General features: G+C 36.5%; 1 protein-coding gene across 7 annotated transcripts in view; it reads left to right on the top strand.

The window, feature by feature from the left end:
- Positions 1-17,484, top strand: part of AFG2A (AFG2 AAA ATPase homolog A) — a 379,087-nt gene that overhangs the window by 92,330 nt on the left and 269,273 nt on the right. For all 7 annotated transcript variants that reach the window (XM_011748818.3, XM_011748817.3, XM_011748822.2 and 4 more), the window contains 2 exons: positions 8-217; positions 17,118-17,171. In XM_011748818.3, the coding sequence (XP_011747120.2) occupies positions 8-217; positions 17,118-17,171 (264 nt within the window). The remainder of the gene's footprint in view (positions 1-7; positions 218-17,117; positions 17,172-17,484) is intronic.

Genomic DNA, 17,484 nt, shown 5'->3' with positions numbered 1-17,484 from the left:
TTTTCAGGTATCCTGGTCAGATATAGGAGGACTGGAAAACATCAAACTGAAGTTGAAACAGGCTGTGGAATGGCCCTTAAAACATCCAGAGTCTTTCATTCGAATGGGTATTCAGCCACCTAAAGGAATTCTTCTGTATGGGCCACCTGGGTGCTCTAAAACAATGATAGCAAAGGCTTTGGCCAATGAGAGTGGACTGAATTTTCTAGCTATAAAGGTAGGATGTTAAATTTTTTAATGGCTACTCTCTCTCTTGGCCTCCGCTGATGCCCATCCTCTGACTCCTACCTTTAGGAGAACGAATAAAGGCATCTTAACGAGCAGTGATTCTTCTTTTTTTTTTTTTTTTTTTTTTTTTTTTGATATTGGTGGCGATATAATATAGGGAGATGAGTGATAAGAAATAAATTTGTGCATGTAATCAGCAAATTATGGTAGACATTGAGAAGACTGCTTTATTTAGTTTCTTGATTCTGATATTTCTTATATCCATGTGTAACAGAAACTAATCCTTTTTTTGTTTCTACATTTTTAATTATAGACTTTTGCTTAACCAGGATTTAAAGATAAACGTGATAACGAATTCAATATTTATATACCTAGAATTTTCAAATGAACAAGGCACTTGTTATAGTATACTAAATTCTTTAAAAATACTTTTCCAGTCAGAAAGTATATGTTCATTGTTTTTATTCTGAACCACACACACACATTTTATTCGTTCATTGCTCTGCTCCCATTAACTGGGATAGATAATCTTTCATGATATGTAGTTGTACACTTACTTTAGGACCAGATATTAATTTTATGTAACATTGTGATGTATCCAGGTACTTAATCCACACATATAAAATCATAAATCCATTTCTGTGGACTGTATCACAAAAATATGTACCTAAATAGATTTACTATCAATTCATTTCAGAAAAGGCACACGATCATCTGTTTTGATATTACCAGGGATTTTTTTGCGTAACAATGCATTTTCTATCTTAGAACATTGAAATCATGGGCAGTTTGAAAGCATAAAACTTCAGAGTAGTTTGTCAACTTTTGGCTTTACTTAAGATTTATATAGAATGATACTTAGGTGTGATTAAGCTGTTTGTTCTTTAAGAGTATCTTCAACATATTTTTTATTTTCTGTAAGATATTGGAGAGTAAATATAGGGGGAGGAGACCATTTATAGCATGATCACTTATGGGGAATCACAACTACAGTTTTAAAGGTTGCAGGTTTATTTGTTATTTTTTTGAGACATCATCTCACTCTGTGGCCCAGGCTGAAGTATAGTGGTGTGATCATAGCTCACTGTAACCTCAAATTCTTGGGCTCAAGCTATCCTTCTGCCTCAGCCTCCTGAGCAGCTCGGACTACAGGTGTGAGCCATCACACCAGCTAACTTTTTAACATTTTTGTAGAGACAGGGTCTCACTGTGTTGCCCAGGCTGGTCTCAAACACCTGGCCTCAAGCAGCCCTCCCACCTTAGCCTCCCAAAGTTCTGGGATTATAGAAATGAGCTGCTGCACACAGCAAAGGTTGCAGTTTTAAGGGTTGAAGTAATGAGTGATTTTGAAATTTCCCAGGACATCTTGATTTCTCCTTGGTCCTTGTCCTTTTATCAAGTGGTAATGGGGATGGCTGTTTACTGGCATTTTCTAGTCTTTTTACTGTCATCTCCATTTTTCTGTTCTTACCTTCTATATTTTACAATTGTATATTCATAGTCTTAGAATGTTTCTTGTCTATTGGAAATCTAAAACTTATTTGAGAACCTGTGAGCCAAGTCCTTATCAAATAAGTTTTAGACTTGACTCTTAAGAGCACACTTATTTTCTTACAAACCAGTGTCTTACTTTTTTTGTGATCCAAGATAATAATTTTAGGTACTACCAAGACTGCTTTCTGGACTATTCTAGAATTACTTAGAAATATATTTATTATCTTTTTTGAACATAAACATTTCATAACCATAGACAATTTCACTTTTAGTCTTTTTTTCACTATGAGGAAATCGTAAATGATTCTTTGAAAGGTTTAACTTTGTACACTGTTATATAAAATAACCAGGCACACGTTCACTTATTTGAGCTTTTTCATTAGATTTTTAGGTCACAAACAGAAAAGCCATGTGATGTTAACAAATTATCTTAATTGAGTTCATAACTCAGAGACTATTATATGTCCTAATTACTAATTTTTATTTAGTGTGGATTTTTATTCAGTTTAGAATTTAGTGTAGTTCGACAATATTATTCAATTTTTGAATCTGCATGGAGGATATACTTAATGAATGATGGGTTTTTATTTTTCAAATTGAATATCCCTTATCAAAATGCTTCGGACCTGAAGTGTTTAGATTTTGAATTTTTTTGCATTTTGAGATATTTGCATTATACTTCCCAGTTGAGCATCCCTAATCTGAAAATTTGAAATCTAAAATGCTAAAGTGGGCATTTTCTTTGACTGTCATGTTGGAGCTCAAAATGTTTTGAATTTTGGAGCATTTTGGATTTTTAGATTTAGGGATACTCAACATGTACTATTCATTCAACTCTCCTATATGTTTAAAAACTTTTTAAATACAAAGTTGGGAATATGAAAATAATTTGCCTTCTACTAGCATTTTCATTGGTCCTTTTATTTTCATCTATTCAATGTTTGTGAGGAACGTTTTAAAGTAGCAATACCATACAGCTTATGTATGAGAAAATGGAGCCAAAGAAGTTGGGAATTCATATTCTGTTCTCTTTTTTTTGAGATAGAGTCTTGTTCTGTAGCCCAGGCTGGAGTGCAGTAGCACTATCTCTGCTCACCATAGCCCCCACCTCCCGGGTTCAAGAGATTCTTGTGCCTCAACCTCCTGAGTAGCTGGGATTACAGGCATGCACCACCACGCCCGGCTAATTTTTTGTATTTTTAGTGGAAACAGGGTTTCACCATGTTGCCCAGGCTGGTCTCGAACTCCTGAGCTCAGGCAATCTGCCCGCCTCGCTCTCCCAAAGTTCTAGGATTACAGGCATGAGTCGTTGCACCTGGCCCTGTTCTCTTTTATTTTAACTTCCTGTTTAAAAAACTTGGCAACTTTTGTTCAACCTACATGTTTGGTTTCAACCTATGTATTTGTTTTCTACAGGATTTAAGTGTTTCAAGTTAGTTTGAAATTTTGAAATAACAAATCTTACACATTTTTAAAGTGATCAGAAAAAGTAGACATACACTAGAATTCTCTAGCCAGTTAGGAAACACAAATATTTAAACAGACTGAAAGGAAAAACTCCCTATCGCTTTTCACAATGGTAGTTACTTTTAATCTTCAAGATATTTTGATAGATTTACATTTATTCCTCTAAGTTTATGAAAGAACATTTTAGCTTCCTCTATGCATCTTTTCTGAACAGGGATTAAAAGATATGTACTGTATTCAGGGTGGAGACTTCACCTTGGCTTGTGTGGGCTCTTAATGCCCTCTGGCATATATATGTGTTTTCATGTAGATTGCGACTTTTGACATGTTGTGTAAGTTTAGTTTGTTATCTGGGCTGATTACGTCAAATACTTTTCAGTTGAAATTTCCTCTCTGCTGCTTCTCTATTGCTTTTGTCTGGAGTGCTACAATAGATTAATTGCCCTGGGATAGCTGCATTGCTTTACTATATGAAGAACTGTCACTAATTCTACAAGAAGTGTGGTTAGGCCTCTGACAGGGATTTTCAGCAAAAAATTATTCTGGTGAATACAGGAATGTAATGAGCTTAGTATATCCTTGACTTTTTGGGAAATTTTCTTCTCTATACTTGTCTCAGAGAGGAGTTGTATAAAATAGATTTCATTTCCGGAAAAACCTGTGGTTTGTTCAAAGTAGTGCAGAATTCAAAGTACAGGTGCTCCCCAATTTAAGATGAATTTACTTAAGTTTTCGACTTTACAACGGTGTGAAAGTGATATGCACTCTGTGGAAATCATACTTCGAATTTTAATCTTTTTTTTTTTGAGACAAAGTCTCACTCTGTCACCCAGGCTGGAGTGCATTGGCATGATCTCGGCTGACTGCAACCTCTGCTTCCTGAGTTCAAGCAATTCTCTGCCTCAGCCTCCCAAGTAGCTGGGATTACAGGCATACGCCACCACACCCGGCTAATTTCTGTATATTTAGTAGAGATGGGGTTTCACCATGTAGGCCAGACTGGTCTTGAACTCATGACCTTGTGATCCACCTCGGCCTCCCAAAGTGCTGGGATTACAGGTCTGAGCCACTGTGCCCGGCCCAAATTTTAATCTTTTACTGAGCTAGTGATATGCAGTACAGTACTCCCTCATGATGCTGGGCAGTAACAGTGAGCCACAGCTCCCAGTCAGCCATGTGATCATGAGTGTACACGGCCAACATTTTACAATGCACTGTGTTGCCACATGATTTTGTCCAACTGTAGGCCAGTGTAAGCATTCTGAGCATGTTTAAGGTGGGCTAAGCTAAAATTGATGTTCAGTAGGTTAGGTGTATTAAATGCTTTATGACTTAGGATATTTTCAATTTTTGATGAGTTTATCAGGACATAACCCCATTGTAAATCAAGGAGCATCTGTAATTACTATTTGTCATTTAACTAGATATATTAATATTCTCTTATCAAAGGTACAAGATAATCTGAAATTTTAAAATTCCAAATTCATCTTTAGACTTCTGTTTTTAAATTTTTGCATGGAAAACTGCATAGCTACCTCTTTTAATTACAGAATGCTTTAAGATTACAAATAAGGATAATGATTTTAAGAAGGTTAAGTGACTTCCAAGGTCTAAGTGATGGTGATGGCATTGAAATTTACTCTCAGAACTTTCTGAATTGAGTCTGAGCTCTTAACCACTGTATTATACGCTCTTCCATTTTTCTTTTTGTTTTTTTAAAAAATAAAACTAGTATCCGATGGCTTTTTTCATTAATTATCCAAAGTTACCAGGGAAGGTAGCTTAAGTAGTTTCTGTAGGGTAGGTTCAGAGAAGTGGAAAGATGTTAATATGTTTCTGGGAACTGATTTGAAAAATAATTTTGTTTCTCTAGGACAAAGAAAACAGAAAAAAAACATGGCTTTGGTCTAGGAGTAGAAGTTAATAGGAAAGGGTAATCATGGCCAAAGATACAGGAAACTGTTGAATGAAATAGAAGTGCCTGGAAAAAGACTAATGGTGGGATAATGTGGAGCTTAAAATTTACCTGTTAGTATATAATTTGTGCCCTTGATATCGAGTAAGTCCCAATGAAAAGAACACTAAGCTAGAATTCACATAGCTTGGATTTACTTCCTAACCTTAGCACTTTTCAGTTTTGCAACCTTAAGCAAGTTCTGTAAGTCTCATTTTTTTAATCCAGAAAATATAACATTTGTACATTATAAACTTTGGAGAGCATTATATTTAAAAAGGCAAATGAAAAAGTTTTGTGGGGGGCGTAACACCCCACTCCTTGGGTGTGGGCTTCTTTCCAAAGAATTTCATATGGAAAGAGGGGAGGCGAAGAGCTACTGTACAGTTGTGAAACCTGACAAACCATACCACAGCCAGATGATCAAGGTTAACATCTTCAGTGATAAGTAATGCTGACAGTACAGTTGATGCTTTGAACAACATGGGCTTGAACTCAGTGGGTCCACTTACATGCACTTTTTTTTTTTTTTTTCCAGTACAGTTGGCCTTCCTTTTTGGTAGGTTCCACAACCAAACACAGATTGAAAATACAGTACTTGTGGTATATGGAAACTCCCAAATAAGGAGGGCTAACTATGTATCCTCAGGTTCTGCAGGCTGACTACGGGACTTGAGTAGGTATACATTTTGGTATCCACAGTGGTCCTGGAACCAGTTCCCGTGGATACTGAGGAATGACTATATATATCCTTAGATGATGTGGTGAGAATAGCACTTTACTTCTGTTGTCTTCCTCCTGAGTGTTCGTAACCCTTGTCCAGCCATGAGAAAAACTTTAGGCAAACCCAAGTTAAAAGACATTCTGTAACATCACTAACTAGTACCCTCAAAACTGAAGGTTATGAAAAACCAGGGAAGTTTGAAAACTGTCACCACCAAGGAAACATGATAGCTAAATGTAATGTTACAATATTCTGGGTAGGATGCTGGAATGAAAAAAAAAAAGGACATTAGGGAAAAACTAAGGAAATCTGAATAACTGTGGTCTTTAGTTTAATAATAATATATCAATCTGGGTTCATTGATTGTAACAAATATACCATGCAAATAGGAGATAGTAATAATAAGGGAAACAGTGTAGTGGGGTGGGTGGGCATATGGGAGCTGTTTGTACTATATGCTCAATTCTTCTGTAAATCTTAAACTTTGCTTAAAAAAAAATAAATAAATTTTGAGGTCAGTATCATAGATCTGGGCGTATTGTAGATGAAATAATTGAAGTTTAAAAGGCTAACTCTGAGTTCTGTACTGCAGTGAACGGATGTATGGAGTAAGGCAAAGAAGAATCATGAAGAAGATTGTGGATTTCATGGGTGAGGGCTTTGATGACCTCTCCTATTCATAGTCCCCCTGCCCATAATGATAGTGGAAAGTTACTGGGAAAAGCCCTGAGAGGAACTTGGCTGGGGAACCTGGGTTTGGGGCTGCCCTGAACTTGCCTGTTTCACTGCACTTCTCAGTTGAAGCCTATAAAGGTGTGTGTTAGTTCTGGCCCCAAACCCAGACCCCAACACTATAAAGAACTCTTTCTCTTAGTGTTTTGGTTATTTTTTCTTTCACCTTGGGTGCAGCTTCCAGTTTAGTCTCACCAGGAACTATGTCATTTCATGCCTTTTGTGGATCCTAACTCTATATTCTCCTTCTATAGGTTTATTACTATTCGGGCTTATCTAGAGTCTGAAACCTTTTGAGTTTCCATTTAATTTCCTTTAGAGTTTTGTTTTGTTTTAACTTTAAAAATTCCCTTGACTTCACCAAATAGTGTTGTGTCATGTGCCTTATTTGCTTAAATTGGCAGTTATTAATGTCAGTATTAAACAAAGGCATATACTTAGTTTTATCCCTGTTTGAATGACTATTAGAGAATAACTAATAGTAACCTGTAATTATTGGGACAAGTGGAATAGTTATTGTGCCATTGTCAGTTTTACAAGGTTATGAAGACGTTAGATTTACTGAAATTTGTCATTATTTGTACAGTATACTATGTTAAAGTTGTGGCATCATATGTTAAGACTATATATATGTTAATTATGTGAGTTAGGCTTTTATCAGTTGATAAAGCTGATATATAAAAAAAGATGTTTTGATGTGAAAATATCCCATAAATAACATTTATCTAAAAGCAGAAAATGACAATAAGAACTATAACAAAACCTTTAGCGTTTGGAATCTAAGAAGACCTAGAGAGATTTGGAAAGAGAAGAATAATTTTAGACTTGCAAGAAGTTTGAAAATAAGCAAATTTTATTGTTGGTTTTTTTTTTATTCATGGATAAATTAGCTAATGGAGAGAGACTGGTTTTTTTTTTTCCATCTTAATTCCTTTTTGAATGAAATTTAGAGATGAAATAAATATTACAATGTTATATCTGTAACACTTCAAAAAATATTTATACAAGTTTTACAACTGGAATAATAAAAATGTGTTAAGCACCTTCTCTGTGTGTCAGGCACTGTACATAGTAAACAAAGATATATTAGATGGGCTCCTCGTTATGTATCAACTCATAATTTAGTGGGGGAGATTTTTACTCAACAACTAATATGAAGAAACGGGTAACATGTAGAATCTGCAGCTCTTGGTTGTTGATTGTATGTGAGAAATGAGAAAGAAAATAAGTCAAAGGTGATAAAAATTTTTACTGTCAATGACTGGCAGATGGAAATATCCTAACTCCAGGGAGAAGAGGAGAAACAGGTTGGAGGTGAGAGAGAAAATACCTGTTGAATTTGAAATACCTTTGGGACAAAATGTTGAATATGGCCTAAAGGCAGTTGTAGGTATGGATTTGTAGCTCAAGAGGATGATCATTTAGAGAGATGAAAATATGGAAATGGAGATGAAAATATGGAAATTGGAAACCAGTGTTTGAGATTCTGCAGGGAAGTCAGTAAAGGAGACTGAGAGTGACAAAAGTAGTCATTAATAACACAAGGGGATTTCATGGGCATGTATATATGTGTAAATGCACATTTTACAACTTGCTTAATTATAGCCAGCATGGTCCCTGCAATGTAAGTTCTGAAGAAATGTGTCATTTTTCTTTTTCCTGAATAGAGTCAATGAATTTGGGGAAGGATTGTATTATACTTTTTGAGAGGAACAGCTCGAATTCTGTTCTCTTTCCTGCCAGCCCCTCTTGCATTTTAGGGTTTTTACTTGCCCACAGCATTCTTGCCTAGTAATTAAAACCTATTTTCAAACTCTTTGAAGTGCTTTCCCAGAATGGCCTTCTGTATGTGCTGATACTGTACTTTTTATTAATTTTCAAGTTCCTTTACTCACATTACATATATGTAATTCTATCTCATGTGAGTTTGGGTTTTTATGAGCATATTCCATAACGTTTAACCATAGTTAACACTTAGGTTAACTTGCCTTCCCCAGACATTTTAGAACTTATAAAAACTTCATTTGAATTGTAATAGCTAAAAGCACCAGGCAGGTGTCAGACACATTTAAAAAGCCCTTGGGAGGACTGAAAAAAACCCAGTAGTGATTAAAGGGGCAAAATTGTAAAAACATAAGGTGTAAATATTATACTTGAGTTTGTGACTGATATGGTGTAAAATAATGAAGCACAGTAAAAGATAAGTCAGGTTTACTTCTCACTAGATTAATAGAACAGCTGGACAAATATTTTCACATGTGTTTATGATATTTTTGTTATTTTGTAAACTTGTATACTTGAAATATTGGCCATGGAATGTTAAAAATAACGCTATTAAAAATAACTCAATTAATGGTACTTATTAATGGCAGTTTTTCTTGATCATTCTTATCAGTGAAGCACATGCTATCTAAGAGGTAAAATATGTGGCAAGACTAACATACATTTTTTTAAAGTAACATAACTTGCGAGCAAATATGGGACTCAGACTATACTATATATACCTTAGTTAGATATAAATGGTCTCTTGTTTATAATGGGTACTAATAAAATTCTTATTTTCCAATTAGCGTATGCTACCATCTATTAAGAAAGAATTAGGCTTCACCATTGCCACCTGATCTGCTCACCAGAAATACATTTGAATTTGAATTGCTAATACTGTGTAAAATCTTGTGTTTTAAATTTTAAAAATTATTTTTAGCAGCCAGCTTTGTCTAGCCCCAAATTAACTTTCATCTAAAATCTTGAGACATTTCATGTCTCTTTTAAGGACTTAGAGAGAACAGGACATCATAATTTTTAGAAAGAGTACTGGTTTGGAAACCACAATTCTACATTCTTATTATTTCTGCCATTTAACTTGCTCTAGGACTTTTGGCATATTACTCACCTTCTTTGTACTTTGCCTCAGTTTTAGGTGAGTAGGTTAGACTAAGTGACTCCTAAAGCCCTTCTGCTAATAATATTCTATGAGTAGTCATAGTACTTGTACTTTAATCTGTTGCATATCTTTTGTGCAGATGGTGGCCAAATACTTGGGGCAGTTTCCCTGTCAAGTGTAACAGTTAAAAGACTTGTATCCCAGTTCTGCCATTTGCTAAGCTGTGTGACTTTGGAAAAATTACTTCACCTCTTTGCACTTAATATTTTTTTCTGTAAAATTGTAGTAACAGTATACAACTCAGAAAACTGTTGCACAGCAGTAAAAGGGATAAGACGTAGTAAGCATATAGAAAGATTCCACAAAATTAGTACATGCTGATTGCTGCTCTCTTCATTTTTAAGAAGTTGATGTATGTTTGACCTCAAATGGAGCAAAATATATGGCATCACAGCTTATGATTCCTTAAGTTTTCTGTTAGTAGTAAAGTGTAATATTTATCTTTGAAACTGAATATAGACTTTTTAATTCTTTGTACCAAAATATGGTGATTTTTGGCAACTTAAACTTCAAGCTGAAAATAACCTCCCTTGGTAATGAAATTGCTCTGACTTCTCATAAAACTCGAGACCAATGCAACATATGAGTTCAGCTACTTGGGTTGCATTTTGCAGGCCATCCAGGTAAGATTCATCAGTACATAGTTCTGTAGAAAGTCATATTTTCTAGGGACCCTGCAGTCTTTTCATTATGCCTTATTAGTAACACTTGACTTGAATTATTGCAATGCATATTTTCTTCACAGTGCCAGATTTTCAAGTTAGAGTTTCAAATGTCTTAAATTTTTTTCTTTCTGTTTTGTTTTGTTTTGGAGGAAAAAGCATGGTTTCATTCTTATCAACACGTCCTGTAGTCCATCTTTCTGTGGCAGTGGAGTGACCCTTCAATCAGTTGAAGCTTTATACTATGTTTTCACATTTTCAAACAAAATATCAAGAATGTTTACCTCTATGTTGGATATTTATTAATAAACCATATTAATCTTTCTATTGATACCGAGATATTGACATTGTACTCAGCAGAGAAAAAATTCATGAAATGACCATAATCTTGTACTTTCTAACATTGAAGACTAGGTTGTCTTTGTCATTTACAGAGAACAACGACCATTTTTCCAGGGTCTCTAACCTCTTTCCTTCAGTTAAGCCAGATAATTAAAAAGCAGTGTATATACATTGAGTTATATTGCCTGAATAAAGAAATCTCTTCGCTGGATTATTATTTTATGCCATATCCTTGACTTTTGCAGACAATTGCTGTAAGAACAACAGCAATAATGTATAGTTGGCATGATGGTAATTGCAATAAAAACAGTGACCCCATCAATTTCCTTTCTGATTATTGTCAGGCCACAGTTTGCCTCGACAGTTGCTCTAAACTGAGTAAAATCTGCATCAAAATTTGTTACTACCCCTAACCCCTCAACAAAAACACACTTTGCTGTTTATCTAAAGCTTGTTTTATTGGGTGAACCCTGATCTTTGTTTTAGTGTTCACTTTGTTAATTCCTTGTCCACAGTCCCCTTTGTGTAAAACTTAATTTACCACATGTAAACGAAAAGTACTAGTTTTGTTTATTTGACTTTATATTATGTTATGAATAGGCATTTCTTGCTTTGTACTATAATCATTTGCACTGTAGTACAAAGCAAGAAATGCCTGTAGAACTATTAATATTTGCTTTATATATTTGGGTGCTCCACTGTTGGGTGCATGTTTTTAGTTTTGTTACATCTTCTCGCTACTTTGACCTTTTATAAATCATTATATAATGACTTTCTTTGTCTCTTTTTACAAGTTGTGACTTAAAGTCTGTTTTATCTGATATAAATATAGCTACTCCTGCTAGCTTTTGGTTTCCATTTGCATGGAATATCATTTTCCATTCCTTCACTGTTAGTCTATATGTGCTCTTATAGGTGAAGTGAGTTTCTTCTAGGCATCATATCATAGTTGAGTCTTTTTTTTTTTTTTTTGAGATGGAGTCTCACTCTGTTGCCCAGACCGGAGTGCAGTGGCACACTCTTGGCTCACTGCAACCTGCGCCTCTTGGTTTTAAGAGATTCTTCTGCCTCAGCTTGCTGAGTAACTAGGATTACAGGCACCTGTCACCCTGCCTGGCTAATTGTTTTAGTAAAGATGGGGTTTCACCAAGTTGGTCAGGCTGGTCTTGAACTCTTGACCTAGTGATCCACCTGTCTCAGCCTCTCAAAGTGCTGGAATTACAGGTGTGAGGGTCTTGTTTTTTAATCCATTCAGCCACTCTTGGTCTTTTAAGTAGAGAAGTTAGTTTATTTACATTCAATTTTAATATTGATAGGCAAGGCCTTACTTTGACCATTTTGATACTTTTTTTTTGGTATTATGTAACTCTTCTTTTTGTTTCCTTCTTTCTTACTGTCTTCTTTTGTAGCTGAGTGATTTTTCTCTGGTAGCATGTTTTAATTTGTCCTTTTTTATTTTTAGTGTATATATTACAGTATTTAGTTTTGTAATTTCCTTGAGTCTTACAAAAATATTAACTCTTTCAAACTGGTACCAACTTAACTTTGATTACAAGATAAGAAACAAATTAAAACAAAAATTTGTACATCTTAACTTCCTCTCCTCCAACATTTTGAATTTTTGATTTTACAACTTGCCTTTTTTATATCGTCTCTTAACAAATTGTGCTTGTAATTATTTTTGATAGTTTTGTATTTTCTTTTTACTAAAGATATAAATGATTTAAGAACCATGATTATCGTATTAGTATAACAACAATGTTCTTTTCTTTTGGTTTGAAGAACTTTGATTAGCCTTTTTTATAGGACAGGTCTAGTAGCGATACATTTCCTCAGCTTTTTTTTTTTTTGCCTGGGAAAGTCTTTATCTTGTTTCTGAAGGATAGTTTTGCTGGGTACACTATTCTTCGTTAAGTTTTTAATTTTCTTTCAGCACTCTGAAGCATTTCACTCCCTCCAACCCTAAGGTTCCCACTGAAAATTCTGCTGCCAGGTATATTGGATCTTCCTTATACCTTATTTGTTTCTTTTCCTTTTCTGCTTTCAGGATCCTTTATCTTTGATCTGTGTGAGTTTAATTATAAATCTTGGGTTGTTTTTTATTTTGGAGAGGGGAGGTTGAGCCTGGTTGGTGACCTTTAACCTTCATGTATGTGGATATTTATATCTTTTCAAGCTTTGGAAAGTTTTTTGTTTTTCTTTGAATAAGCTTTCTACCCCTTTGTCTTTCTCAGTTTTTTCTTTAACTTCAATAACCTGAATATGTGTTCTTTTGATGATGTCTCATAGCTCCCATAAACTGTTCATTTCTTTTCATTCTTTTTGCTTTTTTCTCTGTGTTTTCAAATAGTTGGGCTTCAAGCTCACTGATTCTTTCTTCCTTTTGATCAGTCCTGCTGTTGATATTCTCTATTCCATTTTTCGTTTTGCTCATTGTATTTTCTAGCTCCAGAATTTTTGTTTGGTTTTGTTTATGATTTCAGTATCTCTGTTAAATTTCCCTGATACATTTCTGAATTGATTCTCTCTGTTTTCTTGAAGTCCATTGAGCTTTCTTAAAACAAGTATTTTGAATTCCTTGTCTAAAAGATCACATATCTCTATAACTTAAAGGTTGGCCTCTGGTGCCTCATGTCCATTTGTTGAGATCTTATTACCCAGAATCTTCTTGATGCTTGTGGAATTGCAGGCTGTCTGTGCATTGAGGGATTATGTATTTAGTTTAGTCTTCACAGTCTTCCTTTGTTTGTGCCTGTCCTTCTTTAGAGACCTTCCAAGGATTCTAAGCCAACTGAGTATTGTGTTTCCTGAGCCTGTGACCACTTCAGCTATCTAAACACTAGGAGACTGTATTAAGGTTCTCCAGAGGGACAGAACTAATAGGATTATGTGTATATGAAAAGGAGTTTTTTAAGGAGAATTGACTCATATGATCACAAGGTGATATGAGTCAAAAAATTTGCCATCTATAAGCTGAGGAGCAATGAAGCCAGGAGTGGCTCAGTTCAAGTCCCAAAGCCTCTAAGTTAGGGAAGCTGACAGTATATCCTTCAGTCAGTGGCTGAAGGCCTGAGAGCCAATGGCAAACTGCTGGTGTAGGTCCAAGACTCTAAAGGGCGAAGAATCTGGAGTTTGATATTCAAGGGCAGGAAGCATCCCGCATAAGAAAGATGAAAGCCAGAAGACTCAGCAAGCTGGCTTATTTCATCTTCTTCCGCCTGCTTTTTCTAGCCACACTGGCAGCAGATTGGATAGTACCCACCCACATTGAGGGTGGGGCTTTGTCTCAGTCCACTGACCCAAGTGCTAATCTCCTCCAGCAACATCCTCACAGACACAACCAGAAATAATATGTCGCATCCTTCAGTTCAGTCAAGTTGACACTTAATATTTACCATCACAGAGACTCTCTGAGCGCAGGCTTGCCACAAATCTCACAGGGTCTCTTTAGTTGATATGGCTTTCTGGCCCAGATGGACCTGGAGTAGACCCAAGGCAGATACTTGGGCTGCATGGAAATGCTGGCCAGGGATCTGAGTCCGGAAGACTGTCCCAGTCGCCCAGATGAGTATGCCTTTCAGCATATTTCTGCATAGGCAGGATGGCCTGCTAACTTCAGTGAGAAGGCCTAGAGTTGAGCCTGGGCTGCTTTGGGATCTGCTGTGTGAAGGAGGCTGGCCCCGACTTATTTGCTCAGATCAGCATGCATCACTCAGCTGGTCACTGCAAAAGTGCTTGACTGTAACAGTGGGGGCTGGTACTGAGACGGGGCTCCCTTGGAATCTGCAGTGGGATGGAGGTTGGTGTTCTTGTCACATTGGCTCAGATGAGCATGTGTCTCCCAGCAGGTCCCTACATAGATGGGATAGCTTCCAGACTGCAGCAGGAGGGGCTGGAGCTAAGACTGAGCCCCCTTGGACTCTACTGTAGGGACAGATTTGGGAAGCTTGTCTTGCTGGCTCACAGTGGCATGCATCTCCCAGCAGGTCTCAGCACAGATAGGATAGTTCCTCTACTGCACTGGATGGGGCTGAGACTGGGTCTTCTCAGGGTATGTTGTGGGATAGAGGCTGGTGAGCCTGTCAGGGAGGATCAGAGTCCTGGGCCATGAGATTTGTGTGAATCTCCCCCTGGGTTCTTGTGTAAGCAGCTATGAGCCAGGATCTCAGCTAGGGAGGCCTGGAGCGGTGCCACAGTTCAACGTCCAGGTTCACTACTGAGATGAGTATCAGCAGGCTGATGAGCTTTTCTGCCAAGTCATTAGTATGCATGATTTCTCTGAACTCTTTGGCAGATGATTTTGGTTGCAGGCTCAAAGTCAAATGGGGCTATAGTCAAGCCCCTTGAGGGACAGGGGTACTTCTGGGCTTGAATGCAAAAGCAAGCTTAGCAGAGCAGATCAGCCACTTAGGTGTTAGTGTACCCTCTCTAAGTGACCCTCCTATGTCTTAGGGTTTCACAGTTATGGATGGATGGAAAATTCTTTTTATTGGGGGCATATATGAGCAGGTTACCTTCTGTTTCACCAAGATGTCACTCTATGAACTATATACTTAAGAGAAATTGCTACACTGAATATGTTGAGCATCCTTTTTTTTTATGGATTAAGTCATTATCGTGAACATTAAAAATAGTAACGTTACTTTGGGAGGCCAAGGCGGGCGGATCATGAGGTCAGGAGATCGAGACCATCCTGGCTAATATGGTGAAACCCTGTCTCTACTAAAAGTACAAAAAATTAGCCGGGTGTGGTGGCGGGCAACTGTAGTCCCAGCTACTCGGGAGGCTGAGGCAGGAGAATGGCGTGAACCCGGGAGGCGGAGCTTACAGTGAGCCAAGATCACGCCACTGCACTCCAGTCTGGGCGACAGTGTAAGACTCCGTCTCAAAAAAAAATTGGTAGTGTTAAGTCAAATTTGAATTATTCTGTACCCCACTCTCTCTCATCTTCACATTTTGCTATCCACAACAAATTAATTTAAATTTTTGATTGTTTTTGTGGTTATCTTCTCATTTCCATTGTACTCATTTGTCTTAAACTTGTTCCTCATTATTTTTCCCCTTTACTATTCTAAACATTACTGGTCTCTCAACTTCTCTCAACTCTTAATGTTCCTCCTAACCATCTTTTATACTGTGGCCAGAATCATCTTTCATTAATATCCCTGTTATCACTTAACTTTCATAAAACCCTTCCTATGACTTACAGGATAAAATCTGAACTCCTGCCTCCCACTTTAAGTAGCTTTATTGATTGCCACAATCTCCCTGCACCCTATGCTTCATGTGTAGTGAATTCTTATATCAGTTCTGTTCAAGTGTATTTGTTGCATGTAATTTAAAAGTCAATGAACTGTGCATAAAGACCTTAAGAGCTCTTCTACAACAAAGTTCATATAGTAACATCTATTTTGGCACATCAGAGATCTTTTTGATTTCTTCCTGGGTCTTGATGTATTTCATATTTTTGAGGGTGTGAATAAATCAACTGAGGACTCACCTGAAATGTTACTTTCAATTCCTTGACTCTAAGGAGTTTCTTCTGTATGTTTTGATGGTACCTGTGCATTGCTCTATCATAGTACTTGTCATACTGTCTGCTAATTTTCCTTGTAATATGGTGTTTTATATGAAGCCAAATACTGCCCATACCAGTTTGGGATTAGTTAACATTCTGCTAGGGTTTGCCTACGTGTTTCAGTCAGTCAGATTTTTAAAAATTAATATAAATTGTTTAGGAAATACTTAAGTCAGTGTCTGGTTATATCCTAGGAATTGGCTGGACCCGTGAACTGCATGGAATAGAATATGAATCTTGTTCAAAGTAAGGGTGTGTGTATGTGTGTGTGTGCATGCATGCTCGTGCACACACAGTGAGAGGGAGAGAGACACACACACGTCTGTTGTTCTTTGGGATGTATGAGGAACTGTGTCAGAATAGCCAGATGCTGGGAGAAACATCCCCACAGCTGAGGTCATCTATCATTATGGGACAATTTAATTCATAACTTCTTGGGGTGACAGTGTATCCTAAGAAAGTAGTTTTGTATGTGGTAAAAAAAAGTCTACTGTGTTTCTTACAGTATTTGACATTCTGGGTATTTGAGAAATAAGAAAAATATTAAAGTTCAGAAATATTAATGTCAAAAAATGCACATCTCCAGATCTGATAAGTAGACTTGCTTAGAACTAGCCAGTGGTTAGGCCTGGGAATATGTGGATGTTACCTATTTGTTTGTCTTCCAAATGGCTGTTCCATCTTCTGTGCCTAGCACCACATCTGATATAGTGTAAAAATGTGGATAGATTTATAGACAGATGATGAATAAGTTGTTAAAATATTATGATTAGTCACAGCCTTTCCTTTGTATTGATGTGTGGTTTTTGGAACATAGAATGGCTTTCACTTTTAAGGCATAAATAACACACAGAGAAAATAAGCATACTAAAGGGATTAATAAGCAGATTTTGTTTCTTTTCTCTTTTGTGTATATTTTTTCTACTTAATTGGAAGAAATACACATGATTGCATTTATAAAGACACTGAACAGTTGTTTTCTTTTCATGCAGGGACCTGAATTAATGAATAAATATGTTGGTGAATCTGAAAGAGCAGTTAGAGAGGTAAGAAATTGTGCCTTTAGTGGCACTCAGCACAGGAGAATCACACTTCTGTCCTGTGCAGTTTCCCTTTTGTTTTAGGTAACAGACTTTGGCATTTCCAAAGCCAGATCTTAGTGGTATTTTTTTTTCTTCAGGTGAATATTATTTTATTATTTAAAAATGCAGTTTTGATCATCTGCAATACTTCAGTTTTGTTTTTAAACATCGTATTACCAGCCCTTATTTTTACCAAATAAAGATTTTTTTAAACTATCATTTTTTTTCTGATAATAAGAGCCAGCATTTCTGTTAAAATAGTTAATGCTGTTACTAA

This window comes from Macaca nemestrina, chromosome 3, assembly GCF_043159975.1.
Source record: "Macaca nemestrina isolate mMacNem1 chromosome 3, mMacNem.hap1, whole genome shotgun sequence".
Classification (NCBI taxonomy): Eukaryota; Metazoa; Chordata; class Mammalia; order Primates; family Cercopithecidae; genus Macaca; species Macaca nemestrina.
This window is presented reverse-complemented; position numbering and strand designations above follow the sequence as displayed.